We start from the raw sequence: 27,647 nt of genomic DNA, 5'->3' as shown, positions 1-27,647 counted from the left end.
CTGACATTTTTTATGGGGCTTATATATTCTAAAGGACTCCAGCTCCATAGGGAAGACAGAAACATTAAAAACTAAAATGCTGTCTCCTGTTCTGCGTGCAGAACTCTGGGGTTTGAAGTGTGGGTGGAATTTTGTCTGGTTTCCCAAAAGATGCAATTTTCCTTTCTTTATCCAAAATGCAGAACATGTGCTCAGGTGACAGGATCAGTTAAGGCATAATCGATAACCAGTGTTGATACTTTACGTGTGTTATTTACTGACGTGTTGGATACCGACCACGGCAGTGAAACATGCAATAAATGCAGCCGAAGAATTATACTCCAATAAATTTTAGATGAGCTTTATTTAACAATAAACTGTAAAAAAAACACATCCCAACGAGAGAATGTGTTTTGTAGCCACTGTAAACATTTTAGTGCGTTTTTTAAGAAATAAGTGTAGCACTTATGTTTTCACACTGAAAAGCACATCAAACATGGACAAAAATTGGGAATGCCTACAGGGTTCAGATGTGCAATGTGTTGTGATGGTGGCTCCCAGCACTGCCTTTATCTATTGCATGTGAAAAGCTGTAGGGCTGATTGGGCAGGGATCTGGGGTCCCTGTGGCCACCAAGCTGCTGGGTTTCTGGAGCTGAGGCTGTCTCGTGCAAGGTGAGCCATGGTGATGCATCCTCCTCTATCAGGGCTGCATCCTGGGGGCGTTTTCCTGCCTGATGGAGACCATCTTAAACACTGCAACTGGTGGCTGTATTTTAGGGCAGCTCTACCTGGAGCTCTTTTAGTGTGTTTTACTGAGCTTTTCTGAGTGGGTTTTTGGGACAGTAATTTCCAGAAGGTATCTGGATTGCATTTTACAACTAAGGGCAGACCATCAGGATGAGTTCTTCCTCCACCAGCAGAAGTTGTAAGTTGCATATTTCACAGCACTGCTTGGTTTTCAAATGAGTTGATAGGAGCTTGGTGCTTTTGGGAAAAAGGCTGTTTGTATTTTCTTTTTTTCTTAAAACCTTGGCCTCGTCCTCCCAGCTGTCTGCCCTGAAATCAAGGGTTCTTGATCATAAGAGAAGAAAGTATCTAACTCATTTCTGTGTCTGTCCCTTGTGCTTGTAGAAGAGCTGACATAAAAGTAAATCTGTAATTTAATATTGTCAGATCTCTTCTTCCTAGAGAGAAATGCATCTAAATAAGGCTTCAGTGCACATCTGAGTTCAGAACTCACTACCTCTAGCCGTTTGTCTCATCAGCTCTTTCCAAGCTGTGAGAGATGTCAGACTTTTCCCTTTGCAGGCTGTAGCTGAAGGGCTCACCCTGTTCCTCCTGCCAGCATCACGGTGGCCATTCAGGCAGCTTTATGCCCACTGCAGCCACTTCTCACCAGCAAAGCTGTAAGAGAAACTCCTTTAGCTGAACGAGTTTTTGGAGCAATGGCTTTCAAAAGCTTATTCACTGAAGCTCTGCAGATGTTTTATGCTGACAGATCTTCACCTGAGGGTTAGTGCTGAGTTGCCTCATGCCGCTATTGTGTTGGGTCACTGGAGTGAGCTTTGCTTGCTCAGAGAGCACAAGTCCAAGAAGCTCTGTGTCCTGGGGTGGCTGCTTTCATGCTGGACAGAGTGATGCAGCCCTTCTCATGTAGCACTGGAGCCCTCCAAGCCCAGCAAGTCACCTACATCTGAGAAGGTATCTCCTATCAGCAGTGTTTGTCTGCTGCCCGAGATAAAAATTGGGAAGAACAAATTGAAAAATAAGTGAGCAATTTATTACATGAAGCAATACTTGTCTGCTGCCTTCCTCTGTAATTTGTCGCTGTCAGTCTTTTCTCAAAGAAGCTCCGCAGCCTTTTTGCAACTGTCTGAATTACTGAAACTGACGTACTGTGGTCTTCATTTAGTACTTTTTCCTGTGCATGTTACTATATGCATTCCTGTGATCTTTTAATTGAATTCAAAGATTTGAATAGTGTAAAGATAAAACTGATTAGAAATAAAAGGCTAGACGGGGTTTTTCTGGTTATTGTAAGTTCTAAGGACTTAGAATTTGGAGGCAGAAATTATTCCCCTTGCACACTGAGAACTGTGTGCCATGTGGGATTTTTGCAAGTCTGAACTTCATCTCCCTGTGTCACTGATGGAGAACCTGCAAGTGGAGCCATCCCACCTTCACAGTGTAGTGGGACCATTCTGGGGGCGTTGCCTACCTTACGAGAAGCACCTGAAGGGGTTTCAATAGTCCATTTAATGTTTGGGGATTTGTTCCTACCTGGTTCTGTCATCAGAGTTGCTTCAAATATCACATTTTTTCTTTGATTCCTATCTGTTTTCCTCTTTTTGAGTTTAGTATTCCTCTGAAGTTAAACGCTGGCAAAGCAAACTGCTCCTACTAAAACCTGAGGAGCAGATAGTTCAGAAAATAGCCAGACAACAGGAAATGTTCTCCTGGAGAGGCTTTCAGCCCTGCCCCCTTGCTGCTGCCCTCAGGTATGTCCTTTAACCATCCCACCCCACTGCAGCCCACGCAGCCCATAGGCACACCGCTCAGCAGCATCACAGTTTGGTTGCTTTGGGGCCTAAGAGGATTAGTTTCCCTCTTGCTTGTTCCTGTGCAGTAGATATTCACAGGCTCAGCAAACAGGCACTGCACTTATCGCTTATGTGCTTTTGTGTTTCGCGCTGATATTTGCAGGTTTACTTTGCATTTTCCTGTAAAGACTCTGGAAAATCTTCCTGGCATTCCTTTCCTGGTCTCTTAGGCCGGTGTCCTTTTCTGTTTTCTGAAGCTTGTGTGATTTTTCTGACTCCTATCAATGTGGTATTTTGATACGTGATGCCAAATACAGACTGATTTGATTCTCTTTATTAAAAAAAAAAAAAGTCAACAGAAATGTGGTATGCCTTCATGCAAGGTCAGGGTCTGGTTACTACTGTGTGAGATTATGCTGTAAGAAACAACTTTTTGTTGCTTTGCTTCCTCACCACCATAATGCTTTCTATTAGAGAACAGCATGGATGCTGTCCTGAAGTCTTACGAAGTACTTTGTACTGCTGAGTGTATAGTGGGGGGAAGAAGGCACACAGCAGTTGTGCCTGGCCAGACTCTCGTGTTTGTGCTCACTGAATGCAGCTAAGCATGTTTGTGATATTAAACTTGTATTTGTAGTTTCTTCCCAGAGGTTTCCTCCCTCAGCTAAAAGCTGGCCTTCTATTGCTGGATAAAGTAGGTACATTGCTGCTGTGGCTTCCCTGTCAATTTGTTTTGCACTGACAATAGGTGTGCCTGGGAGCTAGCATTTGAATAGAGAATGTCTTGCTTAAAATGCATAAGATGGAGATGTATACATTCCTCCCTAATTGCAGGAAATTGCAAATCCGGGCAAAAATTGGAATGCAGCTGCTTGTATAATTACATCTCCTGCCAGTTGCTGTAGCTCAGCGTTACAACCTTTCTAAAATGTCTTCGTAGTTTGTGGTACAAATAATGCACGCATTAATATTGCTTTGATATCCCCTCTTTTGGGTTATTCTCCTTCATTTCCAGAGGCTTAAGCTGTTTCTTCTTGCTGAACTCATAATGAATGTGAGAAATCAGTAATTATATTAAGGAGAAATGTCGCTGCTAGCTGTTTGTTAAGCCAAAGCTTTGAGGTTTTTAGAAAGAAATACCTACGTGTGCACAGATTCAGGTATGGGTTATGTGCAAACCCATTTCTGGCTTTGTGAAACAGGCAGTGGGCTCACTGGAGAAGTGCTGGATTACGTGTAGCTAAGTGGTACTGTCTGCTACTGGTCATCCATTGAAGAATAACACATAGGTGGTCATTCTGAGCTTAATGAAATGAGTTGGCCTCACACCACTGTCACAATTGCAAAGTGATTGAAGAACTGGATAGGATTAAGGGAGGGCTAATGGAGGAATTATTCTGTCCCTCTTTTGGAGAGGTTGGAGAAGTGGAATTGAACCAAGACAAAGTTGCTGCTGGATGATGATCTGTAAGTTCCTAGGCAGAAGCAGCGTTCTGGAGGCACAAGACTTATTTTAGGTGAGAAATGGCGTAACAAGACCCAGTGGCTGAGGCAGAACTTAGTACAAAGATGCACGTTTTAAGCCATAAGTGTATTTTACTGCTGAAATAACATTGTGATAGAGTAGGGTTTTGATCAAGTGGAGCTTGTGTTTAAGAAAAAAGTGTGTTTCCAAAGGAGACCCCATAGCTTACCAAATGCAGTAGAACACAGCCCAAATTACTGGGTGAGATACCGCAGCCTGTGTTATGCAGAAGGTTAGGCTACTTAAGCACTTCATTTTAGCTTTAAATCTGTAAATGCATGTGTGCCTTGCTATTAAATGGGCAATTTCAGAAGAACATCATGTCTCTGTGTGTACAATCAAGGATCACACAAGAAGAAGGGAACCTCATTTAGGCAGGGCAGTGTGGGAAGTGTTCAGCTGTTAAAACAGAAAATGATGGTTTCCAGAGCTTTTAACTGGTTATTCTTCAGGTCGTAGAAATTGCTGCAGAAAATTAAAAACCTTGAAAGCTTATCATAAAGAGGCTTGATTCAATGAGACAAGTTTTATAGAGCTGTGGTGCTAACTCTATGACTTCCTTAGAGGTTTGAAATTACATCTGGGCAAGTTGCTCTAAGGTATGAATTGGAAATTAGAATAAGGTGGGCTTTTTTGTAGTAAAGCACCTGCTTTACTTGGTGTTGTAGTGTTTCCAGAATAGCTTATTGCAGACTGCTGTTACTGTATTCTTGTCTTTCTGTATAAGCAGCAAATGCCTTTATTGAACACTGGGGGTTTGATTTTTTGGGGGTAGGTGCTTTTCAGCAAATGTTTGAACTTTGTAGGGTGAAAGGTATCAGGTTATTTTTGCCCCAATTGCAAAAGCAGCATGGCTTTGGTCGCTTGGATCCATTCACATCTCCTAATTTCCTTTTGCTCCCCAGCCCAAAAGATGAGATCTGAGGTTTTGCTGTTAGTTCCTGTGGCTCTCAGCACAAGCGGCTTCCTTCAGGTGCATCACTGAGTGGGGCAGTGCGTTCCTTTGCTTTGTGAGGCTGCTTTCAGGTTGCCACGTGAGGTGGTGGCATCCAGCATTGGGAAGATTGCCACTTCGGTTAGGTCATTACTGAAAAGGACTTAAATAATGCAGTGTGGTTACCTAGAGGTTTGTCAAGATCTCTGTGGGATGCTGTGCATTTTGGCAAAGTTGTGTCCAAGTGTGTTCATGTCCAGCTTGCTGCTTAGCAGAAAAAGAACCATTTTTTGCATCATTTTCACTGCACTTCTCATTAGCGGACTGTTAAAACTCTATGAGGCGGAGCGGCCTCTTGGGGATGTTTGAGCCTCATAGAATGAGACACAGCTCTGGGAAGCTCATTACCAGCAAGGTGGAGGCAAACAGGAGGGAGTGGGGAAACCACAGCAATTAGTTAGGGCTGAGTTTTGAGCAGCGATGAGATAAATGGATTGCATGTCTTGAGCAGCTGATGAAAGCAGACCTCTCGCAAGGTGGGTCGTGGTCTTGGAAGTGGGAAACGTGGCAGGCTTTGTCAACCCTCAAACACAGAAGAACAGCACTTTTCTGTGGATTCTTATGTGTGTGTAAGTGCTCTGTTGAAATTACAGGTGTGCTGAAGTGTTGTGAGCTGCTAACCGAATCAGTGCTAGCTCCAGAGCAGGGGATGTGTCAATAAGAACATGCTGCTTTCTTATCAGCTGATTCCCTTTAGTTCAGTGTGGCTGTTCTCAAAAGGCACCAGGTCCCTTTGGGATGAGGTTGGCTCTGTGCAAGTGGAAACATTGATCATTGAGTTGTATTTTATTTGGTGCGGGTGCACAGCACTTGTCAGACAGTGCTGTGTACCTAATGGGGAATTCAAATTCCAGCTGGTAGATTGAATCCAAAAGGCAGAGCTGTGGGATAGGAAGGGGCAGGCACGAAATGCTGAGGCTCCTAATCCTTTACAACATGTTTGTTTAATATAAAGTGGTCTGCTGAGATTGTTTTGCTGTGTGGAATAATCATTATGTGCTGACTAATGGGAGACAGCAAGCTGTTAAAGAGCATCAATTAAGCATACAGGAGGGATGTTAGTGATTGTTTTCACAAGTCTTCAGGATGTGAAGAATAAAGAACATTACTGGAAGGCAACCCCCAGAGATTTTTAGCTATTCAAATCTACAAAGAGCAGAAAGTTTGTGAAGATGTATGGGGTTACAGAATTTACCTTTACCAGGAAGAGCAATGCAAAGAATAAATTGAACTGGCTCTCCAAATTGCCCTGATATGACAGGAATAGCACTTTGCTAAACTTATCCTCTTGTTTCATATTCATTAGTTGAAAATTTTCTTACTGAATTCATCTAACATCATTGTTCCAGGAAATGTTGGTCCTCTTCACAGAAGACAGCATGTGCAGTGCCTTTCTGATGCTGTTTCCCTGGCTGCTGTCCTTGCCCTTACCTCTGCTATTGCTTCAGTACAGTAATTCCTACCTCAGCTGTTTCTGCAGTGAGTTAAAAGTCAGTGCGCTTAATGCTGAAAGGAGTGTACTCTTCCATCTTGTGTCTTGCTCCATAGGTAATAACATTCTCCACCTTTGGCTGGTGTGAAAACCTACATTTCATTAGCAATACCTTATGCATCCCTAGTAGCATTCTGCCTGAGTTTAATGCAAAAAAATAAATAGCATTTTGTGGACTCTGTTTGCGTAGTGATTTTGTTCTGCGTAAGACTTTCCCCATCCTGCATTCCAGTGTTAAATCCACTCTGTGCAAACTTCACTTTCCATTTCTTTAATCCAATTTTGGCAATGGGGAGTGCAGATAACATGGAATTTATTTTTTCTGTTTTGCTTCTTCTGAGTTGTTGTTAGAGAACTGAGCTGCAGATACTCTTGTAGCCAACAGAGAGAGGTGCCCTGGGATTCAGCGGGGATTATGATAAAGAGAGACCCTTGGTTCTTGGACAAAGGCAAAGATAGACTTCTCTCTGCTTCAGCTCTATTCAAATGCTTTAATCAGCAGAGGTCTCCTTTAACAGATGGCTCTGCATCGATAAAGCCTTTAGCAAGTTAGGAAAAATTCAGAGCAACTTATTTCTTTTCTGACTTGATTGATTTTCTTGATCTTTGTTGAGGGTGGGGAGGGATAATGCATCAGAAGACTCTGGGGAGGATTAATTACTTGGCCGCAAAAGACATGAAGATATTCTGATAAAAGACTTGGAATGAATGAATGAAGCCCTGGCTGCGCTGGTGTCAGTGGTGGAGTTTAGCAGTGCCTTCAGCTCTGACTGATCTCTGTTGTTTCAGAGGGATACCAAATATCTCCCAGCTTACAGAGAACTGGTCAAAGCCCTAGCACATGAGATACCAATATCTTAATGCAGATCTGTGGATTTAAAACCCCGAGGAGGAGTTCAGCTTCACTCCTGGCCAGGGATGGGAGGAGTGCAAGGGATGTCATTAGTGCCAAGTTGACCTGATCTGAGCTTTGGCCAAAGGATTCATCCTTGGAGCAGCAGTGGAGCATTTCATGGTTCATTATCCTCACAGTCGGTAACAATGTCTTATTCTGAAGCTGAATATCTAGTTCATGTTTCCATCCATTTGATCTTCTTATTCCTTTGTCAGCAAAGTCTGGTCTCTCACCTCTATCTTTTTGACTTTTAGGATCTAAAACAAGTTATGTCTCTGCATGAGTGAAATAGCTGGAGCTCTTGAAGTCTCACAATATAAGGCATGTTTTCTGGGCTGTGAGTCATTGGGTGACCTGCCTTTGAATCCTACTCTGTTTCCTTTTGGTTTGAAATTTCACTGTTTTTCAGCTGAGCTGATTTGGCAGCTGGCTGCCATCACAGAAAGCTGTGAGGCTGCCTTGCCCGTTGCTGCCAGGTATGTGGGCCTGCTTGTGGCCCCAGCCCTGATGCTTTCCACACCACGCAAGACCTGCTTGGGCTTGGTAATGCAGCAGAGCATTTCTGCTGGGCTTGTAGAAGTTGATGGGGCTGATAGAGCTGCGAGAAGGCAAAACAGTGCAAAAGTGGGGCAGGGAGAGGGCCGCTCAGTGGACTGCCCAATGCCAGGCTCTGCCCTTCCCAGTTCCGTCCACTGCTCTGCAGCCATCAGCTTGCGTTGAACTCCACCGGCCACCACATAATGTGCCGTTAGCCCAAGAACAATTTCCCTGAAGGCCTCAGCAGGGAACCTCTTCTTATGAATGTTTCCCCACTGACAACTACATTTTGAGATGAGTCACTGAATTCGTGTTTAATCCACTTGTGAAATTGGCAAGGCAATTACCATCTTCCAAGTTCTTCAAATCAAATTGTTAGTGAGCATTAAATAAAATGCTTTGGAGAAATCCCAGTATATACAATTGCTTTTATCCAGACTACTCTGTCACAAGAAAAGCTTTGTTTTGTTGGGCCTATCTTCAGTGCAAGTGTGCTGCCTGTAATTCATTTTGTTCTTAGCCTATACTTCTTCGTCTCTGCTTCATTATTTTTGTTTTACTACTTGTTACCCGTAATGAGAATGAAGGAATTGCTAGCTTCCAGTTGCCACCCCTCCTTTCTCACGTTGCCAAGTACAGAAAGCATTTGCAAATGGAAGGAGTGCTGTTAGTCACGAAGCAGTTAATCAGTTCTGACAACACAGTGGTGATGAAGGTCACTCTCCTGGTTCCCCTTTGTGCTCTGTGTTGTGAGGGGAGAACACGGAGCCCTCGTCTGTTAGTCATCAGGTCAGGGGGTGCAGGGCCAAGCTGCCAACAAATGACCACAGGCAGCTTTTTGGTCTCTGCTGCTACCTGATAGAAAGCACGTTAGCTTAATTCATTTTTTGCTGCCGTGCACTTGAGTTTACTCTCAGTTGGCTCCTGTTTCTTTGGTACATCCCAGTCCAAACAGGATATTTGCTGTTGTTTCCTGGTATGAGGAGCTGTTCGCAGAAATTTACCATACTCTTCTCTTTTTTTTTTTTAATCTCTACAGGTGAAAACAAGAGAGGAAGAACTGCAGAAGGAGGACTTCTCTGCCAAACTAGGAAAGATAGAGGAATCAGTGGAGCTGAAGCTACTAGATCTTATGAACCACAGTGCTCCAAACAGAACTAGAATGCACGGGTCATGCAGGCTGGTGTTTAGAAGCAAACATTCTGCCAGCAAAACAGGCTTTGGTGGATCTGTATCTAAGGAACCCGTTCCAGCTGTCAGTGCTACAGAGGTGATCAGAGAACTGCGGATGAGAGAGGCCAGCCTACAGAGAGAGCTGAAGCAGCTGCAGGATGAATGCAAGCAGAGGTTGGATGGAATTGCAGAGAGGTTGGATGGAGTGATTTGTATCTCTCCTTGAAGAGAGAAAGCTGGACTCAGAAGAACAAAGGAGTGGGCTTATTTGATCAGAACACACTTGTGCGGTTTGGCATGGTGGAGTGCAAGATGAGGAACCAAATGTGAGCTTTGATAATCAAGCCTGGGAACAGTGACTTGTTTCTGCTTTGTGGCTTGCACTGGGGCCATAACCTTTGTGGTTCTGCCTGCAGTCTCTTTATTGCTAACCTTGCCAATTAAATTCTGCAGCAGGCCTTAGTGGGAGTGTGCTTACATCTCCCTTTTATCTTTTAGATGTTTAGTTCTTCTGCCAAGCACTGGCTCTTCCAGAATGCTCATCTGCTAGACACAGCTTTCTTTGAGGCTGCAGATTGGAGTACTAATTGCATACAACATTTTCCAGCAAGTGGAAGCATTCATTAGTCAGAAAAATCCAGGTACTGGAGAACATACAAAGCACCAAGGCTCAGAGAGATTGGGAAAGTGTGCTATTTTTAATTCTGCTGGTTTGCATATTTGTGGCAACTATAAGGCAGCCACTGTAAAGAAAAACAAATGCCTAATAATAAATAAAGCTGCACGCTGACTTCATTTGCTGGTGTGATGCACTTCAAGTAATGAGGTTCTCAAAGAGAGCAAACTAGAAACCCGTTCACCAAGTTATGAGTCACAGCGAGACAACTTATGGGTCTGCTTTAGGAAGTTTCTGTAAGATAAAAGTATGACTCTTGCTTCCATGCACGAGAAGTCTTCAAACTGTTATCCCTGAAGGCTTCTTTCCCTAGAATATGCAAATGCTTTTCACTTGGCATGCATTTCCTGCCCTTTTCTGCTTTGCTCTCACTAAAGAATCATAGAATGTTTATATATGCTAGCTGTATGCTTTCAGGAATAAATAAAAGGGAAAGAAAATGGTTTGATTTCACTGTGAATTGCTGTGAGCAGCAGGCTTTCCTTGGCCTGGCGTTCTGTCTGCTGTTCCAGCTCATGGTGCTGATGGCCACTCTTGGCTCCTGCCAAAGCTAAATGTGAGCAGCCTTTGAGGATCTTCCCAGGCTCTGGGTGTGATTGCTGCTCTGCAGGTGGTGATGCACAGGTGGGAGCAGATGGGCAAGGCTCAGGTCTTCAGGATGCTTCAGCATCAAGTTCAGAGGCTTCCAGACCATGCTTACCTGTAGCACCTGCACATGCAGTCTTTGCTAGAGCAAGCGGCAACAGATACGTTGTTGGAGGGCTGTGTGTGGAGGGCTGGTTTTCCCTGTGTTCACCCATCGTGGCATGGTCAGTCTAATATGGGCCAGCTTTCAGACAAGCTATCTCTTTCTCAGCACTTCCTATCTCCTTCAGGTTTGATACAAGGATATTTTCATGTTGCGTTGCACTTGGGTTTAAAACATTGCTCTCAAAGGATTTGTTCTCGTGGCACGTGCACCAGGGCAGGGTGGACAAATGTTCTTCAGCTGGGAGAGAGCTCAGATTTCTTGAATCATAATCATAGAATGGTCTGGGTTGAAAAGTACCATAACAATCACCTAGTTTCAACCCCCCCTGCTATGTGCAGGATCTTGCTCGTGGTTTGCTTAGCTGGAGCAGGAGGTGATTGTCCCCTGTGCAACTTCTCAGGAAGAGTGGTGAGGCACTGGAATGGGCAGCACAGGGAGGTGGTGGGATGACTGTCCCTGGAAGTGATCAAGAGACATGTAGATGTGGTACGAAGGGATATTGTTAGTGGGCAATATTGATTGTAGGTGGGCAGTGCGGCTGGATGATCTTAGAGGTCTTTTCCAATCTTGGTGATCCTGTGATTCAATGATTCTTATCAGGATTGTCTTCATGCTGTCTGCCACAGTGCATTGTGCTACCATCCACTTAAACTGACAGTAGAAATCATGAGCTGACTTATTTCCTAATACTGAATATCTGTCAGCACTCAGCACTTAGTGCAGTGTGTTTCAGTGTTCGTCCAAGAATCCCCTTCCAGCAGAGAGCAGAGCTGGCAGTGTGTGTGCCCCTGCTTGGCTCCAAAGAATTATTTTTCTCTTTGGTGAACTGTACAAATGATGGTGCTCTGCAGCTGCACAGACGTGCGTATAAAATTTTCACCATGAATCATAGACAGCTGCATTTATGGTGTGGCACAAATCAAAGTAACAGGCATCCATGGCCTCAAGCATGCACGCTAAGTATAAGTATTACTTCACTGAAATTGGAGAGCGTTGTAAACAACCCCCATCAGATCAAAAAGTAGAGATGTGGGCTGTATTCCCACCAGGGTGGTGTGGAGGTCACCGTCCATGGATGTGTTCCAGAACCGTGGAGATGTGGCACTGAGGGATGGGGTCAGTGGGCACGATGGGGATGAGTTGGTGGTTGGACTGGATCATCTTGGAGGTCTTGTTAAGGAATTGTTTTTAGGACTTTGCATGTGTGGTTTCCCATTAGGAACTAATGACAAAGTTTTTACACAAGGTGGTGATGCACTGGAACAGGTTCCCCAAGGAGGCTGTGGATGCCCCATCCCCGGAGGCATTCAAGGCCAGGCTGGATGTGGCTCTGAGCAGCCTGGTCTGGTGGTTGGTGACCCTGCACATAGCAGGGGGTTGAAACTAGATGATCACTGTTGTCCTTTTCAACCCAGGCCATTTGTAATTCTCATGCATGGAGATGTTAATAGTAAATGCACAGTTCAGTGCATTTCTCTGATGCAGTTGGTGTTTGCTTTCCCAGACTTGCTAGGAAAGCGGAATTGGCCATAAATACATCATTGGCTGGTAACTCTGGCTTGCACTACGTGGCTAGAAATATCCCTTCCCAAATAACTGAGCATCAGGCAGCTTGCAGTCAAAACAGGAGGTTTGCTTTGCAAAAGGCAAGCGAGGCATCTGCAGTCAGTGCTCCCGACAGCACTGCGCCTGCTGGTAAATAAGGGCTGCAACCTGTGTTTAAAAATAAGAGCTGCTGGGAGTAGCGATTTCCAGTGTGGAGTGTTTCGGGTTCCCTGTGGGATTCCTCCAGCAGCGCCTGCGGGAGGATGAGCTGGTGGTGGTGGTGTGAGTGTGTCTGCCTGATCCTGCTTGCTGCTCTGCTCCTCAGCCGCTTGTGGGAAGAGATTCAGTGCTTGCCCTGTCCTCTTTTCCTTCTGGACACAGCTCCTTTGGAGTATGGTGAGTCTGGTTCCACATCCTGTATGCTTGTGAGTGTGGGGAGAGAAACCCAGGGCTGGTGGACCCCTGCCCTGCCACCCCTGAGGCTCGGGGCAGGGAGGAAAGGCAGGGGAGAGCCTGAGTGATCTTTGAGCTCAGAAGACTTGGGCAACTGAACAGAAGGCTGAACCCTCACAGAAGGCTGGTGAGCCTCACCTCTGTGCCTGGGAAGATCCTGGAGCGGATCCTCCTGGAAGGCATGTTAAGGTACATGTGGGATAAACAGGTGATATGAGACAGCCAGCATGGCTTCACTCAGGGCAGATTGCCTGGCCTTGTCTGGTGGCCTTATGTGATGGAGTGACGAGGGGCAACTGATGTCATCTACCTGGACTTGTGCAAGGCCTTTGACACAGTTCTGCACCTCATCCGTATCTCTAGACTGGAGAGGTATGGAGTTGAAGGCTGGAATATTAGGTGGATAAGAAATTGGTTGGATGGTTGTAGCCAGAAGGCTGTTGTCAATGACTGTCCACGTGAAGGCCACAGATGTGTGGTGTCTCCGAGGGTCCATTGTGACCAATGCTCTTCAGCATCTTTATCAACAACTTTGATAGTGGGATTGAGTGTATCCTCAGCAAGATTGCTGATGACACTAAGCTGAGTGGTGCAGCCGACACGTTAGAAGGGAAGGACGCCATCCACAGGGATGTGAACACGCTCAAAAAGTGGGCACAGGAGAGTTGAATGAGGTTTGACAAAGCCAAGTGCAAGGTGATGCATTTAGGTTGAGGCAATCCCAGTCATGAGTACAGAGTACTCATTGAGAGCAGCCCTCAGGGCCAACAATGGCAGCAAAGGCACCCGGACAATAAAACTCGATGGCAAGTTATTTACTTGGCATTGCTGTGTCTGCCAAAAACAATATTAATTTTGCCTTTCAATGAAAGGAACGCTCTGCTGATTAGCCACAGGGGCAGCATTTGTTCAGGAAAGCAGCTTTAATGGGTCTGTACATCATGCTGTAACTCATAGTGCCAGGCAACAGGAGCTCCTGTTGCATGTACGTGGCTGTGGCTGTGGAGGGATGGCTGCACTCCAGGGCAAGGAAGGAGCGATGGCGTTCTGGCTGCTTGGGGTAAGCTGTGCTCCGTTGTGCTGGGAGGTGGTGATGCACCTTAGGATTTGTCTGCAGCCCCCACTGCTCTGAACATCCCTCAGCCTCACTGCATGTCAAATGGAACGGACTAACAAAATGGATTAGGCTCTCAGCAGTGTGTTTGGTGAATGAAGCTCTCACCTCCAGATGTTCATCTCTGCTGCATCTCTGTTCATCTCACCAGCATCCCTGGTGCTCAGGGCTGTGCTGGAGAGGAGGGGACCTGGGGATCCTGCTCTGCTGCAAGCTGAGGTGCAGAACCCTCCCTGCATGGGTCCCTGGAGGCATGGGCTCTGCGTGGGGTTTGGGTGCAGATCTCTGGGGCCTGGGAATGGTTAAAGTCATTTGGCTCTGGGCTTGCTACGCAATTAGTCATTGGGGTAGCACAGCTTGATGTCACTGCTGTTTCCATGGTGATGGGAACAAGCAGGGAGGAGTGTGTGGATGAGAGCATCCCCAGCCCAACACCATAGGTCTGGTCTGGGAGGAGCCCGGTGCACGGTGGGGTTTGGGGCCACCCTATCGTAAACGTCCCCATCAGCTGGTCCCACAGCCCTAGTCCTGGTCCCTTGTTGCACACAGGCATTGCACAGAAATGATGGCAGAAAAGATAGTAGATGCAGGGCAGAGGCATTGTCCCATTGCTGGTGCCAAAGAATGGATTCCTATGACCTACAGCCTGCAAGGAGAGAGACATGACAACCTGCTTGTTAATGACAAATGCCATTAGACATGATATGAAATACACGGCCAGGTGAATTATGGCGTGGCCTGGGTCTGATTTACAGCACACCAGTTACTGCAGGCTATTTATTCTACTTCCACCTAAGTGCCAGGTTAGCCTGCTGCTCCTCCCAGCCACACAATGCAGCCCTTGGAGGAGCAGGGCTAGGAGCTGTGTGCATGCTGGGGCACCCTATGGCACCCTGCTGTGCCCTACTCACATCCCAGGCAGGTGTCGGGGTCGGTCTGCTGCTCTTCCACTCACTGAGCATCGAGATCTAATTTGTGTTGAGGGCAAACTTAGGGAGCTGGTGGAGAGCGTCTGTCAGAGAGGTACAAGGAAGGGACCAAGCATAATGCAATTGCTTCATTTGAAGCAATTAGAGCGGAGCAAAACCATGTTTTTTCTAAACGGATTCAATATTGGTAAGTGATGCACGGCTGCTTTTTGTTAGTGCAGAGTCGAAAAGCAATTTTCCCGTGTGCTGGGGCCAGCATGGAAGTCTGACATGGGCCACGGTGGGGATTCCCAGCCTGCATGGAGATGAGCTCCAGCTCCCAGCACTCCTGGAACCAGCACTGGGCTGTCCGAGGTGTGAGCTGTTGGCCTCAGCCAATTTGTGTCCAGCCAAAAACTAGAAATTAAGCTTTATTAGTCTAAATACAGCTGTGTTTTCAACAGCCCACTAACCTTTTCCTCTTTAATCTTTGCTTATGTCTTAAAAAATCCACTTTCAGTATAAGACTGTCAGATTTAATCCTTTTTAAATATCCTTTTCTCTGGTGAGGCAGCAAGATTTCCCAGGCAGCCCTGAAAGTTGCAGATAAGATTTTGCTGGAATAAGACATCCAAATTAAATGAAGTCTGTATTTAGAGCAGCCTTTTGGGGAGTATCCCACTTTGTCTGTGTTTGTCTGCAACTTGCAAGCATGTTTTTTTTGGTGTGGGATGGCTCATCAGTGCAGAATAGCTCACGGCAGCTTGGTGGAGCAGGAATGGAAGCTCTGTCCTGCAGCTGAGCATGGAACCTGTGGGCTGGGCAGCTGGTGTCCCTGCACACCACACTGTGCTGGGCTGCCCTGAGCTGTTGATGCACATCCTGCATCCCATACTCTATTGCACAGCCATGCACCCCCCATCCCATGCACCCTGCATCCCACCTTGCTCTCTGGCACAACGAGCCAGCCCTCTATTGCTGCTCACCCTAACAGAGCTGCTGGCGGTGAGCTCGGCTGTGAGCACTTTGCTGTCCAAGGATGAACATTGCAAGATGAAAGCTTTGTGTTTGTGGTTTTTTTTTTGCTTCAAGTACAGCCCTTATCATTTAAAGCGATCTTTATTGCCTGCTTTTGACATCTTCCTTTCAGCCCCGCAGTCTGATTTCTATTGGCCTGAATAGTAAATCCAGCCATTCTCAAGCTGGAAGAATTCTTTGCTAGAAACGGAGGCAAGGTTGGAACTGAAGCTCATACATTCTCATTGGCAGCCATCAGATGGAAACGGCACTGGATGTAAACAGAGTGAGTGCACCCAGAGCAGTGAGAGTCCTAGCACAGAACCTTTATCTTCTGGCATCTGTGTCCTTCCCTGTTTCTTAAATACCACCCTTAGTGTTAAATCACCTCTTCTTGCCCAGAGAAGCACCACGTGCAGCCTGTCCCACTGCTGCAGAGCCGCGCAGTCCCCAGCACATCCCACCCTGATGCATATGTGGTGGGTGTTGGGTATTGCTGCTGCAAGATTGCGAGCAGAGTGATTTATAGCTCGGGGATTTTGTGACATCTTTTTCTTGTTTAATCATCTCTGTCTCACCCAAGGTGCAAGGCTGTCTTCCTGACAAAAGCAAACAGAAAGGAATTGCTTTTTGTCTTTCCTTCTCGGCGGCATCTGCTGAGGCTCCTTCCTTCTGTTGCACTCCAGCATGCAGCCCACAGCACCCATTCCATGCCTGTGTTGAGGCAGCTCCTGCCCTGGGGTGTGCTTCACAGCCAGCACACCAGGTCTGGAGAGGGGAAGCCCCCCAGTTCCCTTCTGATCTGGCTACAGGTGTGGAGCCCTGCAGTCCTGCAGCCCGCGGGGGCTGGGCTCGGGCTCTGCACCGTATATTTTCATTACTGCAAAGATCTCAGGGCTAAGGATGCTTAAACTGTAATAAATACATAAATTGTTGTTGGAGGCTCCCAAACGGGGTGATGGAGGCATGGGAAAGCACAATTACCTTGCAGTGTAATTGAAGTTCTCAGTGAGGTCGCTTTATTTCCATGCACCTTAATTTCTAGTGATGAATAGTTCCTAATATGCACCTGACAAAGATGCTCAGGCACTGCTGCTGAGTGAGGTGATGGGAGAAAGGAGGAAGCCTCTGACCAGCTATGCTTTGTGGGTATGGGGTTGGATGTGAGCAAAGCTGCTTGTCCAAAAGAGCTGTGGCGCACTGGCACGGGCTGCACCGGGAGGTGGTGAGGTCTCTGTGCCTGGGGGTGCTCCAGAACCACAGGGATGTGGCATTAAGGGATACAATCACTGGTGGGGATGGGCTGGGGTTGGACTCAGGGATCCGAGAGGTCTTTTTCAGCAGTAACCCTTGGCAGCACACACTGTTTCCCTTGCAGAGAGAGCCGAGAGTCCGGATGGAAGGGACTGACAGCTCAATTTCTCAGCCATGTGTTGTCTGTGATTACTCGTGTAACCTGCTTTGGTTACAGGCTTTTATCTGCACCTGCTGTTTGCTTTGCTGTAAATCTCTGTCCGGGCGTTCAGGCTGGTGGGGGGCTGTGTGATGTGGCTCTGTCTATTCATTAGTGCCTTCTGATCACACGGTGAAACCTTTTTGCATCAAAGCTGCTATTCGTTTTGCCACGGCGAGCACGGAAGGCGCCCAATGTTCCCCTTAAAATTAGAACTTTATTTCAGCAGCAAGCATCCCTGCAGGACACAGGGCAGTGCTACCAGCCCAGCTGCTGCAGGTGGGGAGGGATCAACTCCTGTGCATTGCAGGCTGCGGAGTGGCATGGGGACCTGCCTGGCACCATGGGCACCCAGTGTGGGGAGCAGTGTATGGGGATGCAGGAGCCTGGGGAAAGCCAGGGGGATGCATTAGGCGTGCAGAGAGGGTTCATATCAGAGGATGTAATTCCATTTCCACACGTTCCCCAGAGAAATGAGAGTTAAACAACGAAAAGATTGATTTTCTAATGAATGCCAATTTGTTTTTGAACCGGAATATCAAATTATGGAGGGGTGGGAGAGGGGGAGTGCAGCATAGAGCGAGAGGGGCCTTGTTCTAAATGGGCAAACAATTAATTCCCAGATTCATTACGACAGCGGTGAGTGAGGGCACACGAAAGAGTAAATGCATTTAATTTGGAGCCCGGCATTTCCCCTGATGAGATCGAGAGCTCAATGTGCTCTTTCCGTCGGTGAAGCTTCCTTTCCCTGCAACACTTAATTACCATTACCTCTCCATTACTGCACTCTCCATCAGTGCAGGATGTGGATGGCAGTGACGTGAGCCTGCAAGCAATGGAGCTAGGGCTGTGCACTGCCTGCCCTATCAGTCCCGCTGAGCTCAGCACAGATGGAGGTGGTCAGCCCCTCAGCAGGACACCCCGGGGCACCAACTCTGTAGCAATTATTGTGCTGTTTGGTTTCCTTTCAGCTGCACTGCTGTGTGTGTAACCAGCCTTATGAGTGCACCGGGGAGGGATGTCACTTAGAAGGAGCACCAACCGTCGTTCCTGACTTGCTCCTCTTTCCATAAAGCTCTTTTTCCTCTGTCCTGCCTCTTGGCTTTCCTCAGCCCTGCTCAATTAGTGAGCAGCCTCGGCCTCTGCAATATTTTGCTCCGTTATCTGATGCAATATTGACGCGCAGTGCTGGGAGTAATTCCCTAAATACCAACAGAGCTATTGATTTTTCAGTATCCAGAAGTGCATCTCCTCCTGACCGCTGCCCTTTCTGGTGGTGCAGCACTAAGTTACAACATGCTTTACCCAGCCAACGAATGGAGAGGGTTTGCTTTCCTTTCCACCTGCCTCTGCACACCTGAAAGATGCTCTTTGCAGCACCCTCTCGTTCCCTTCCTACCTGCAGGGCTGGGAGGAGCAGCAGGTGGAGCATCCCCCCCGCAAGGGGCTGTGTGCCCACAACCTGTGGCATTTTGGATTGAGATAAGGGCTTAATCTGATCTGCTCTTGAGGAACACTCAATGTGAACTCGCCCAGCGCCCAGCAGTGCTCTTTCCCACCCTCCTGCTCAGTACATCTGGCTATGCCCTGCCTCCTGCTGGACCCATGCCTTCAGATGTGCTTCCAGCCCGCAGCTCCACGTGTTGGCTCCTTTCTGTTGGCTTTTATCCATGTGCAGCTCTCTTCCCCAGACCAGAAATCCTTGTTCTGCTTCTCCTTGACCCCGCAGTCAGCCGGCAGCCCCAGCTTTCAGATATAGGGTTTGCTTCTGGGATGCCCCCACACACTTGGCCGAGGGCAAGGGGAGCAAATCAATGCACAGTGCCAGTTCCTCCTCCCTGAGCTCAGCCAGGTGCTGGCAGCGGGAATGGAGCAGCGGGCTGAGCATCTGCGTGCTGGCCTGTGTGCAGCACAGAAGTCATCATTAGCCTAACTCATTAAGCCATTAATGATGCTCGAGCATGTAAAGTGCATTAAAAACCTCTTTTTAAGCAGCGAGTTAACCCCACAGCTTCTAGGGTCAGTGAAAATGGAAATGCATGGCATTAGTGCAGGATATTTAAGGGCTCTCATGCAGAGCTGGCCAGTGCTGCCCTCTCCTCCTTTGGGAAGATGCAGTAGATACTTCATTTATCACACAAATTAATAGGGTTTGGGCCACCTTGAGAAATAAGTGGGTCTGTATGAAGGGAGTCATATGGAAAAAGAAATACTTTTGTGGGAGTAATGTCTTGCTAAGCTTCCTTTGTCCCCTCTCTTTCCCAGGGTCCCGTGGCAGGCTCTCTACTGAGATGCTGGTGTCCATCTTCTCATCTCTGGGACCTGAAGGGAACATCAGATTGCAAACTTCACTCTACTGGAGAAGCACAAATATGGACAGCTTTGTGCTGGACGCTGTGTGCATGCATGGGCACACGTGTGTGATTCCTGCTGCTGCCTGCCCCCTGGTGTCCTGGGTACTCCTATAGGGCTCCTTTTGGGGGGTCCTTTGGGACTCCTTTAGGGCTCCTTTAGACTCTCTTGCATCTCCCTTGGTGTTCCTATGGGGCTCCTTTGGGGCTTCTATGAGACTCCTTTGGGGCCCCTTTTGGGCTCCTTTGAGGCTCCCCTGGATCTCCCTTGGGCTCTGAGAGGCCCAGCCTTGGTTCCTGGTGCTGGAGCCATCCTGCAGAGCAGGGCACAAGGTGAGCACCGTGTGGCTGAGGCTTCTGCAGCTTCTCCCAGCATGAGATAAAGCCGCTTCATTGTTCGGTGCTAACAATGTGATTTGCTAACACATTTACCCAGGGGTGACACAATCTGTACTGTTTAAAGGGAAATGTTAGAGCTGTCACTTCGGCAGGAGGTGTTGGGATGTGCTAAATGGGTCACGCTGCTGAGACAAAGACTGCCAACCTGAATTGATATTGTGCCTTAAAGGGATGGAGATGTGGGTGCTGCCCTCGAGCTGGACCTGGTGGTGCTGTGTGGGTTCCCAGAGCCCGTGTGGAGCTGCTGGAGGGAGGTGGTGTCCTGAGGGGCAAAGCACTCTGCCCAACACTGATAGGGTCTCACTGGGAGGGACACAGGGCTGGGGACACAGGGATGAAGACACCTTCCTGGGTAAGAGCAAAAAAACGATGCGCTCTTGGCATTAATTCCAAAGCTTTATTGTGCGGTAGCAAGCCAAGGGAGTTTACTGTATCTTAATATAATATAAGGCAATCAACAGCAGTAGAAAAGTATCTTAAAAGTAGCTATTGATTTTCTGCCCAGTACAACATCTCTCAGCTATTTCCCAGCCTCCCTGCAGCCACAGCCACAGGGTTGCAGTCCCACATGGATCACAGGGAGAGCTGCGACCCTTCTGCACCAGGGAACCCTACCCTTGCAGTGGTTTTGGGTCGGATGGAATGGCAGGGGTCTGTCTCTGAGCAGCAAAGATGTAATTATCTGGCAGGGTGTAATTAACAGCAGGAGGAAGGTTCTTGGTTTGTCAGTGCATTGATCAGAAAATGAAATCTTTGTGTTTCCAGCACATTGGAAGCAGGAGGGGGGATCTTCTCCAGCACTATTCCGTCGAGTCTTCTAGACATTGTGCTGAGACCACTGACCATGGATAAGGACCAGCCCCACTGGGATGGCTGGGTCTGACAGAAGCCCCTGAGGTGCCCCAGGAGAGCAGGGGATGCAGAGGGAAGGCTGAGGTTTTGCCTTTCCTTTCCTTACTTCAGGTATTCAGCCTTGGGGCAGGGATGATGCGATGTAGCTTCCTCAAAACACACTCCTGCAGACAGCTGCGCTGTATGACAGGCATTTCTGTGCACTCACACAAGTCCCCATCTAACAGCTAAATGTACCCATCTTCTTGTTACCTCGTTAAGGAATCACCTGCGCTACCCTCACTCTGCCAAGCCCCCAAGGTGTCTGGGTGACAGCAGATCAAAACTTAACGAGGAACAACCCAGTAGCAGGGGGTGGGCAGAGCCCAGGTTGAGTCCCTGCATGGTGCAGACCCCCACCACACCCCACATCAGGCAGGGTCCTGCTGTGGGACCCTGCAGCCTGGCTGCAGTGAGGGGCCCCCAGGGACCAGCAGCAATCCCTCATCCTGGAGGCAAATTATTCAGGCTGCAGAGGCTGCCTGGGGAGCTTTATTTTTAGAGGAGCCTCTGCATTATGCATGAAACAGAGGGAGTGAAGGTGGTATTTTATAGGAAATTACAACAAGGGGCAGCATTAGACCCTTGACTCAAGCGTGGGGTCAATCAGACACCTGCACAGAGCATGGGGCCATGTCTGCAGGAGATGGAGGGAAAGGCTTGCTGCATCACAGCCCACAGCCCTGCTGCCAGCTGCAAGCAATGGCAGCTTATAGGGAGCTATAAAGGGCAGGAGTGTGGGGCTGGGGCTGCCTTTCTCCCCAGTAGTGGGAGAGCAGCATGGGGAAAGTGGAGCTGGGAGTGCTGCAAAGCTCCTCCACCCTCTGATCTCCGAATGGATGGCCAAACAGTGAGTTTGCTCTGTGCCAGAGGCTGTTTTCATTTATTTATTTATTTTCTTCTCCGGCCAAACTGTTTGCAGGAGTTCATCCCTCCTGCCTTGCTTTCTTTAATCCTCCTTTTTGTATGGAGGCTGAAAACCTCCCGGAGGTTTTCAAGGGGTGACTCCCAGAGCTGTGCCTGGCAATCCTAGCCTCTGACAGCGGCTATGAGTGTTTGCTCTGTGAGATGGGAGCATTTGTGGGGCAGCACCAACTCCTCCATCCCAGCAGAGCATGGGCTGAGATGCTGCCGGGAAGGGAGAGGGGTCAGGCACTGCCCGTGTGTCCGAGAGGGTCCGGACAGGGATGGTGATGGAATCAGGAAACATGTTGCTAGGAGACATCAAACTGGGGCTCAATAATTCATGAGAGCTCTGCAATGAAGTGAATAATTTAGGGTGTGGGAGGCTGTAGGGCCCCCGTCCAGCCCTACTGCCCACCTTAGCTCCCTGGGAGGGACCCCAAGGGCTGAGATGGGCGGCTCTGCAACCCAAACCAGATCAAAGCAGGGAGCCTGGCTGCCCCAGTCTTCTAGCCAGCACCCAGGGATGTGCAGACCAAGAGGAGGAGCTGGGGGCTTTGCCATGCCTGGTGTGAGCACAGCTTTATTCTGGAGGCTCTCTCCATTTTCAGGCTCATCCAAATGCCTTGGCAATGAGTTTTGCCTCCCCCTGAATACTATGATTTCTACGTCCCAATGTTAAACAGAAACAACCCTGACAGGCTCCAGCGATCTGTTAGAAATGTTTCATTTGGAAATCAAACGGAATTTAAATGATGATGGTAAGTATTGGAGAACAAAACCAATGGGTTCTCTTTTGAGTTGAACTGAGTGCTTCATTCAATGTGAAGTCAGGATTTACAGGAAAACAAGCCTCTGGTCACTGAACCAGTAAGAAAAAATCATTATTTTAATCACAGCTCTATTCAGAATGGATCTCTTCAAATGATTTTATGGGGTAAGTTGGCTGACAGCAAGCATAGGTTTGTGTTTGGATGCTCCCCTGGCTATGGGGAGGGGTTCAGGACTCCACTTGAGGTCTGGGTTTTGTGACCTGTGGGAGTAACCCAACAACCAGGCTCTGTGGCTTCCCCACACATCCCCACCCGGTTGGATAGCACCATCATGGGCATCCTGTCCCCTGGGAAGTGCCTTTTGCTGGGCTGCAGCTTCACCACAGACAGCATGATGGGGATGCCAAAGCTCAGAGGAAGAGGAGGAACCTCCTTCCCCCTTTGCCCATTCCGGTGCGTTGAGCTTCCTGGGGAGAGCTCCCATCAACCTGGTGCTCATTAGCATTCAGTTGCAGGAGTGTTGTTTGGAATTGCCTCCGCTTGTCACAAGCCAGAAACACAATTCGAAGGAAACAGCCATGAGTTGATTTGCTCTGAAATGAAATGGATCTGGGGATGGGGACGGCTTCCAGAATTGCCTGGTGCTGCCCAAGCAGTAAAGCCGAACGAGTGAGCTGCTGACACTGCAATGAACAATGCTTTTTTAGAGCCATCGTTTTGCCTCTAAGACCTGGGGAATGCAGGAGGGCTGGGTGTCACTTCTGAACCAGCAACGAGGGTCCTGCCCTGTGCAGCACGGGCTGTGGGAATGTGGATGGGGTATGGAGAAAGGAAGGGATGGGAGCCCTGCAAGCAATGCAGGCAGGAGGCCCAGGAGCAGAGCAGGCAATTCTTCCCCATCTGTGCTGGTACAGCCTCTCGCTGCAGACGTGCTCAAGTGCTGGGCCCAGAGGAGCTGACCTTTTCCTCTGAACATCTTTTTGGAGGCAGACGTGTAAGAAGTTCCCTGCAGGAGACGGAGAGCAAATTAAACCAAATAAGTACAGATGTGCTTTTGGGTCGGAGATGAATGGGAAGTGCTGTGGCAATAGTTCTGATGGGAGAGGGCTGGGAGCAAGAGCAGGCCATGCCCCTCCAGCATCACAGGGCTGTCAGATGCCTCCAGACAGAGCAATAGGTCGGCTCGCCAAATCTAAAAGGACAAAGCACAGCTGATCCCAACATCCCTTTCTTGCACACAGTGCACAGTTGTAAGACACGGCCACAGCACAATACCAACAGGATGTGCGGCTGGAGCCGTGCCACGCCTGGCTGGCTTCCCGGAGCAGCTCGAGCGCTGCCGAGGCCGCGTTTCCCTTTCTCCCCATCAGTCCCCACGTTCCTTCCCCCAGGGCTGTGAGCAGACCCCCCGGGGCTGCATCCCCTGCCGCTGGGCTCGGTGTCGTGCGGCGGCGGCTTCGCCATCACAACAGTAATTACCGCACAAGGCGCCTGTCAGCTCCTGCGCTCCGCAGTCATCCAAACCTCCACTTTGAGAGCACGGGGAGGGTTCTGTCTGCGATGCTCCGATCCGTGGGGGAGGACGGCTCCGGTACGGCTCTGTCTCGCAGCCAAGCGGTGACAGATGGGTGGGCTGCAGTGGGGCTGAATCATGGCATTGCTGTGGACAACCTCCGAGGTCTCGCTCACCCTCCCGCTGCCCAAATTGATGGCCTGGGTCTGCACCCTTGGGGATGCCCTGTCCCCATAGAGAAGGCTCTTCTAGAACGTCCCCAAAGAGATCTTATGGTGGCCTTCCAGTGCCTGAAGGTGTCTATGGGAAAGCTGGGGAGGGACTTTTTGTAGGGGCAGATAACGACAGGACGAGGGGAAATGGCTTTAAACTGGAGGAGGGTAGGCTTAGACTAAACATTAGGAAGAAATTCTTTACTGTGAGAAGGGTGGGACATGGTAATAATTTGTCATGGAAGGGCTGTGTTCTTCAAAGAGACTGACTGTGGCTGCTTAATTTGTGAGTCCAACCCTACTTAACTTTTTTTAATTACTCCCATAAAGCAGGCAGTTTCAAGCGCGCACACAGTATCGTGTAGATTCAAATCTAATTAGCTGTGTTCACGTTAATTAGATTCATTGTGTATTTGATGCTCGGCTCTTCCTTCGAGCTTTATCTCAGAGCATGTGTTCATAATTAACCCAAATTTAGTGTGTATTTAAGGCCACTCTGTCCCATGGGCACGCTCCTACATTTTTCACCTGGAGCTGCATGGGGTGAAACCAACGGGAGCCCTTTGGAGTGGGTCAGGAATCATGTTTGTCACCCGTGGAAGTCTGGAGCCTGAAGTGGGGTTCTGGGCTCCATGGGCTCAGTGGGATGGAGATGTTTCAGATTTGTTGTCTCCTCGCATAAAAAGAGAAAAAACTGGTCAAGCATTCAGCTGCAGAAAAATCCATATGGAAGATTTCCTCTCTCTTTGTTGGTTTGAAGCAACAGAAGTATTATCTGCGTTCAAAAGGAACCAAAGACTGGTGCCAAACCAGTCACATCTGAAAGCCTCTCTCATCTAAGATTCAAGAAAATGGTTTCTTGTCTAACAGTAAATGACATTATTAATTTATATGGCATTTCTGCGCCAACAAAAAGTCTGAAGAAGTGCCATTTTGCATTGACACTGACACAAAGCAGCCCTGACAGGTCATTCTTACTTTTCACAATGGTCAGAGGAGCAGGCAGACGGCGCTTTGCTGCTCTGCCTTTGGGAAGCGCGGGGTGGTAGAGCTGCTCCCGGTGTCTCCCAGCATAGCACAGCATTTTCTCCTGGCACTTGAACAACTCCAGGTGCAGAGCTGGCCCTGGCAGGGCTCTGACACGTGGCCATGGGATCTGAGCTTCCGTGTGGCCAAAGCTGTGTTCCCAGGGCTGTGGCGCATACAGTGCAGATGGCAGAGGCAGAAGGCCGGCATTTGGAGATGGATGTCTGCTGAGCACTGCAATGCTCCGTGTGATGAGCAGGGCTGGGTGCTCAGTAGCTAACTGGGGTGAATTTAGACTTCCAAATGCAATAATACATCAGCATACTTCAGAGAATCTCTCTCTTTTTTTTCTTTTTCCCCCCAAGACATCTTTTTTGGGGGGGGGAAATCAAACCAAATTTCATTCCATTCCAACGACAAATTTTGATGCATTCAAAGCAACTTTTTTGGAGGAGAAGGAGGAAAAGGCAAAAAAGCATTCCCTGGAAGCAGGGACTGTCCTGCCCTGTGGACACTTGGCCAAGCATCACCGCTTGCTGGGGCTGCTCGCTGCGGTGCCATGCAGCCCACTCACCCACTCTACAGGCTTTGCTGTTTTCTCCCTTTCTGATGGATGGCTGGATGATTTGTCTTTGCTGCGGAACAAGATACATAAAGCTTGACAAATGGTGGGGAGAAACATTTCTCACGCCGGAATAATTCAGTTTTATTGGAATTCTCTGCTGTGCGCTGCACTCCCTACGAGTTGCTGCGGGATGGGAATCAATCGATGAAATGGGGTGCAAAGCAGTGGGGCTGGGAAGGGCTGGGGATAATGGCACCACTGCCTGCCCATGGCACAGGGATGTTCCCATCTGCAGATGTGGGCTCTGAGGCCTTGCTGGTGGCAGTTCCTCACCTGGGCAGTTTTTCTGCTTCTTCACTTGGGCTTTTTTTTGACAGTAGGCAGTGTTTTTTGTTTAAAAATCAAAATGTCACCTAATGCTTGAATCAAGTGTCTTGCAAAAATCTGGAAGTCTAAATAGAGTTAATTTGCACTGTAACCTTCACCAGCCAAGACAATGAACAACAGCAATCAAGCCACTGCATGGCTTTGCTTAACAGCAGAGCCAAGGGGCTGGGATTTCAGTCCTGGTTCTATTAAGGAGGGGAAAGCAGGCAGGGGAAACCAGAGGGATGGGAACAGTATGGAGACGGTGAATAAAGGCAGTGCTCAGCACTGGTACCTGACAGTACCAAGGGGACAGATAGTTTTGGAAGAGTGCAAGCATTCCCTGCAAGAGGTGAGGTGACATGGCAGTGAGGTGCCATTGTGGTAAGGTGGCATCATGGTGAGGGGACATCATGGTAAGGTGACATCGTGGTAAGGTGATGCTGCCCTTCCAGCTGCTACAGCTGGATGCTGCCCTGCCTCAGGCCACTCGCAGCAGCTCTTCCCTTCTCTCTAATAGGATTTGAGAGCTTAGCTACCTTTGTGCGATAATGACAGCTCACCCTGCAGTCTTTCAGGCATGGCTGCTTGGCTGCCTAAGAGCCTGTAAAGCTGCTAATGAAAAGTAATTCCTGCCCAGAGCTTTGGGAGGGATGGCCACCCGTGGGCACGGCCCCGCTGCCGTGTGAGCAGGGCTGGAGCAGTTCTGGCAGGAAATAAGGAAGATGTGAGCATGGAAATCGGTTTGGCCATCGTGCACCCAGGGCCGGGCGGCTATCCTGAGCTCCTCACAGATGCCCATGGATAAGCTCATGATTCATTTAGATAGGAGTACGTGCTCGCCCCAGCTCCCTTCCCGCTCCACTGGTTCCTCCTCTCCCTCGGCACAGCCCGGTGGGTCCCGCAGCCCAAACCCATCATGCCCAGCCCTTGTACTGCAGAGACGGCAGTGCTGCAGGCATCCCACCTCTGCCCTGCGAGCTCCACAGCTTCCAGAGAGCGGCCCTTCTGCAAAAAACAAAAGATCATTATCCTAATGGATGTGACACATTCTCCGCGTACTGACACATAACATATGGCACAAGATTACATCCCTCTAAATGATTCATGCAGTTCATCACCACCACGATTATCTGCGCCTTCCCAGAGCAGCATCTCCCTGATGCGGCGACAGCTCGCCGCTCCCCAGCTCCAGCTGCTGGGGGGATTGGGGAGGAATACCAAATTCTTCACTGTTTTCAGGCTCACATAGATGCCAGGCAGCTCTGCCCATCTCCACTGAAATGAATAGTTGAGGGGGGGTTGTCTTCATTCATTGCTTTTTAGCTCCTCCTATTGCTTTTTGGGGACCCTCCATTGCCCTGGGTCAAGGCTGGGCTGCCCTGTCTTGCTCCATGTGTGCAGGGCTGCTGCCAGGGCTAGTAGGCTCGGGGCAGTCCACCAGAGAGAAGAATTTCTTAGTTCCACAATGGAAAATTCCTTCCAGGAAAAAGTGCTCACTGAGATGCAAATTCACCATTCTCTCCACGGCAAATAAACTCATTTTCCCCACACAGAGAGCCAGTAACCTATTTGTGAGAGCACTGCTCACTGC

General features: G+C 48.5%; 1 protein-coding gene across 1 annotated transcript in view; it reads left to right on the top strand.

The window, feature by feature from the left end:
* Positions 1 to 9,363, top strand: part of TEDC1 (tubulin epsilon and delta complex 1) — a gene marked incomplete at both ends in the record, with an annotated part of 63,933 nt that extends 54,570 nt beyond the window's left edge. The window contains one exon of the mRNA XM_079536055.1: positions 9,004 to 9,363. Within this exon, the coding sequence (XP_079392181.1) occupies positions 9,004 to 9,363 (360 nt within the window). The remainder of the gene's footprint in view (positions 1 to 9,003) is intronic.
* Between the last annotated feature and the right edge of the window lie 18,284 nt (positions 9,364 to 27,647).

Source organism: Tetrao urogallus (assembly GCF_951394365.1).
Source record: "Tetrao urogallus genome assembly, chromosome: 5".
Lineage (NCBI taxonomy): Eukaryota > Metazoa > Chordata > Aves > Galliformes > Phasianidae > Tetrao > Tetrao urogallus.
Note: the sequence above shows the minus strand (reverse complement) of the source record. Positions and strands in the feature narration are given on the sequence as shown.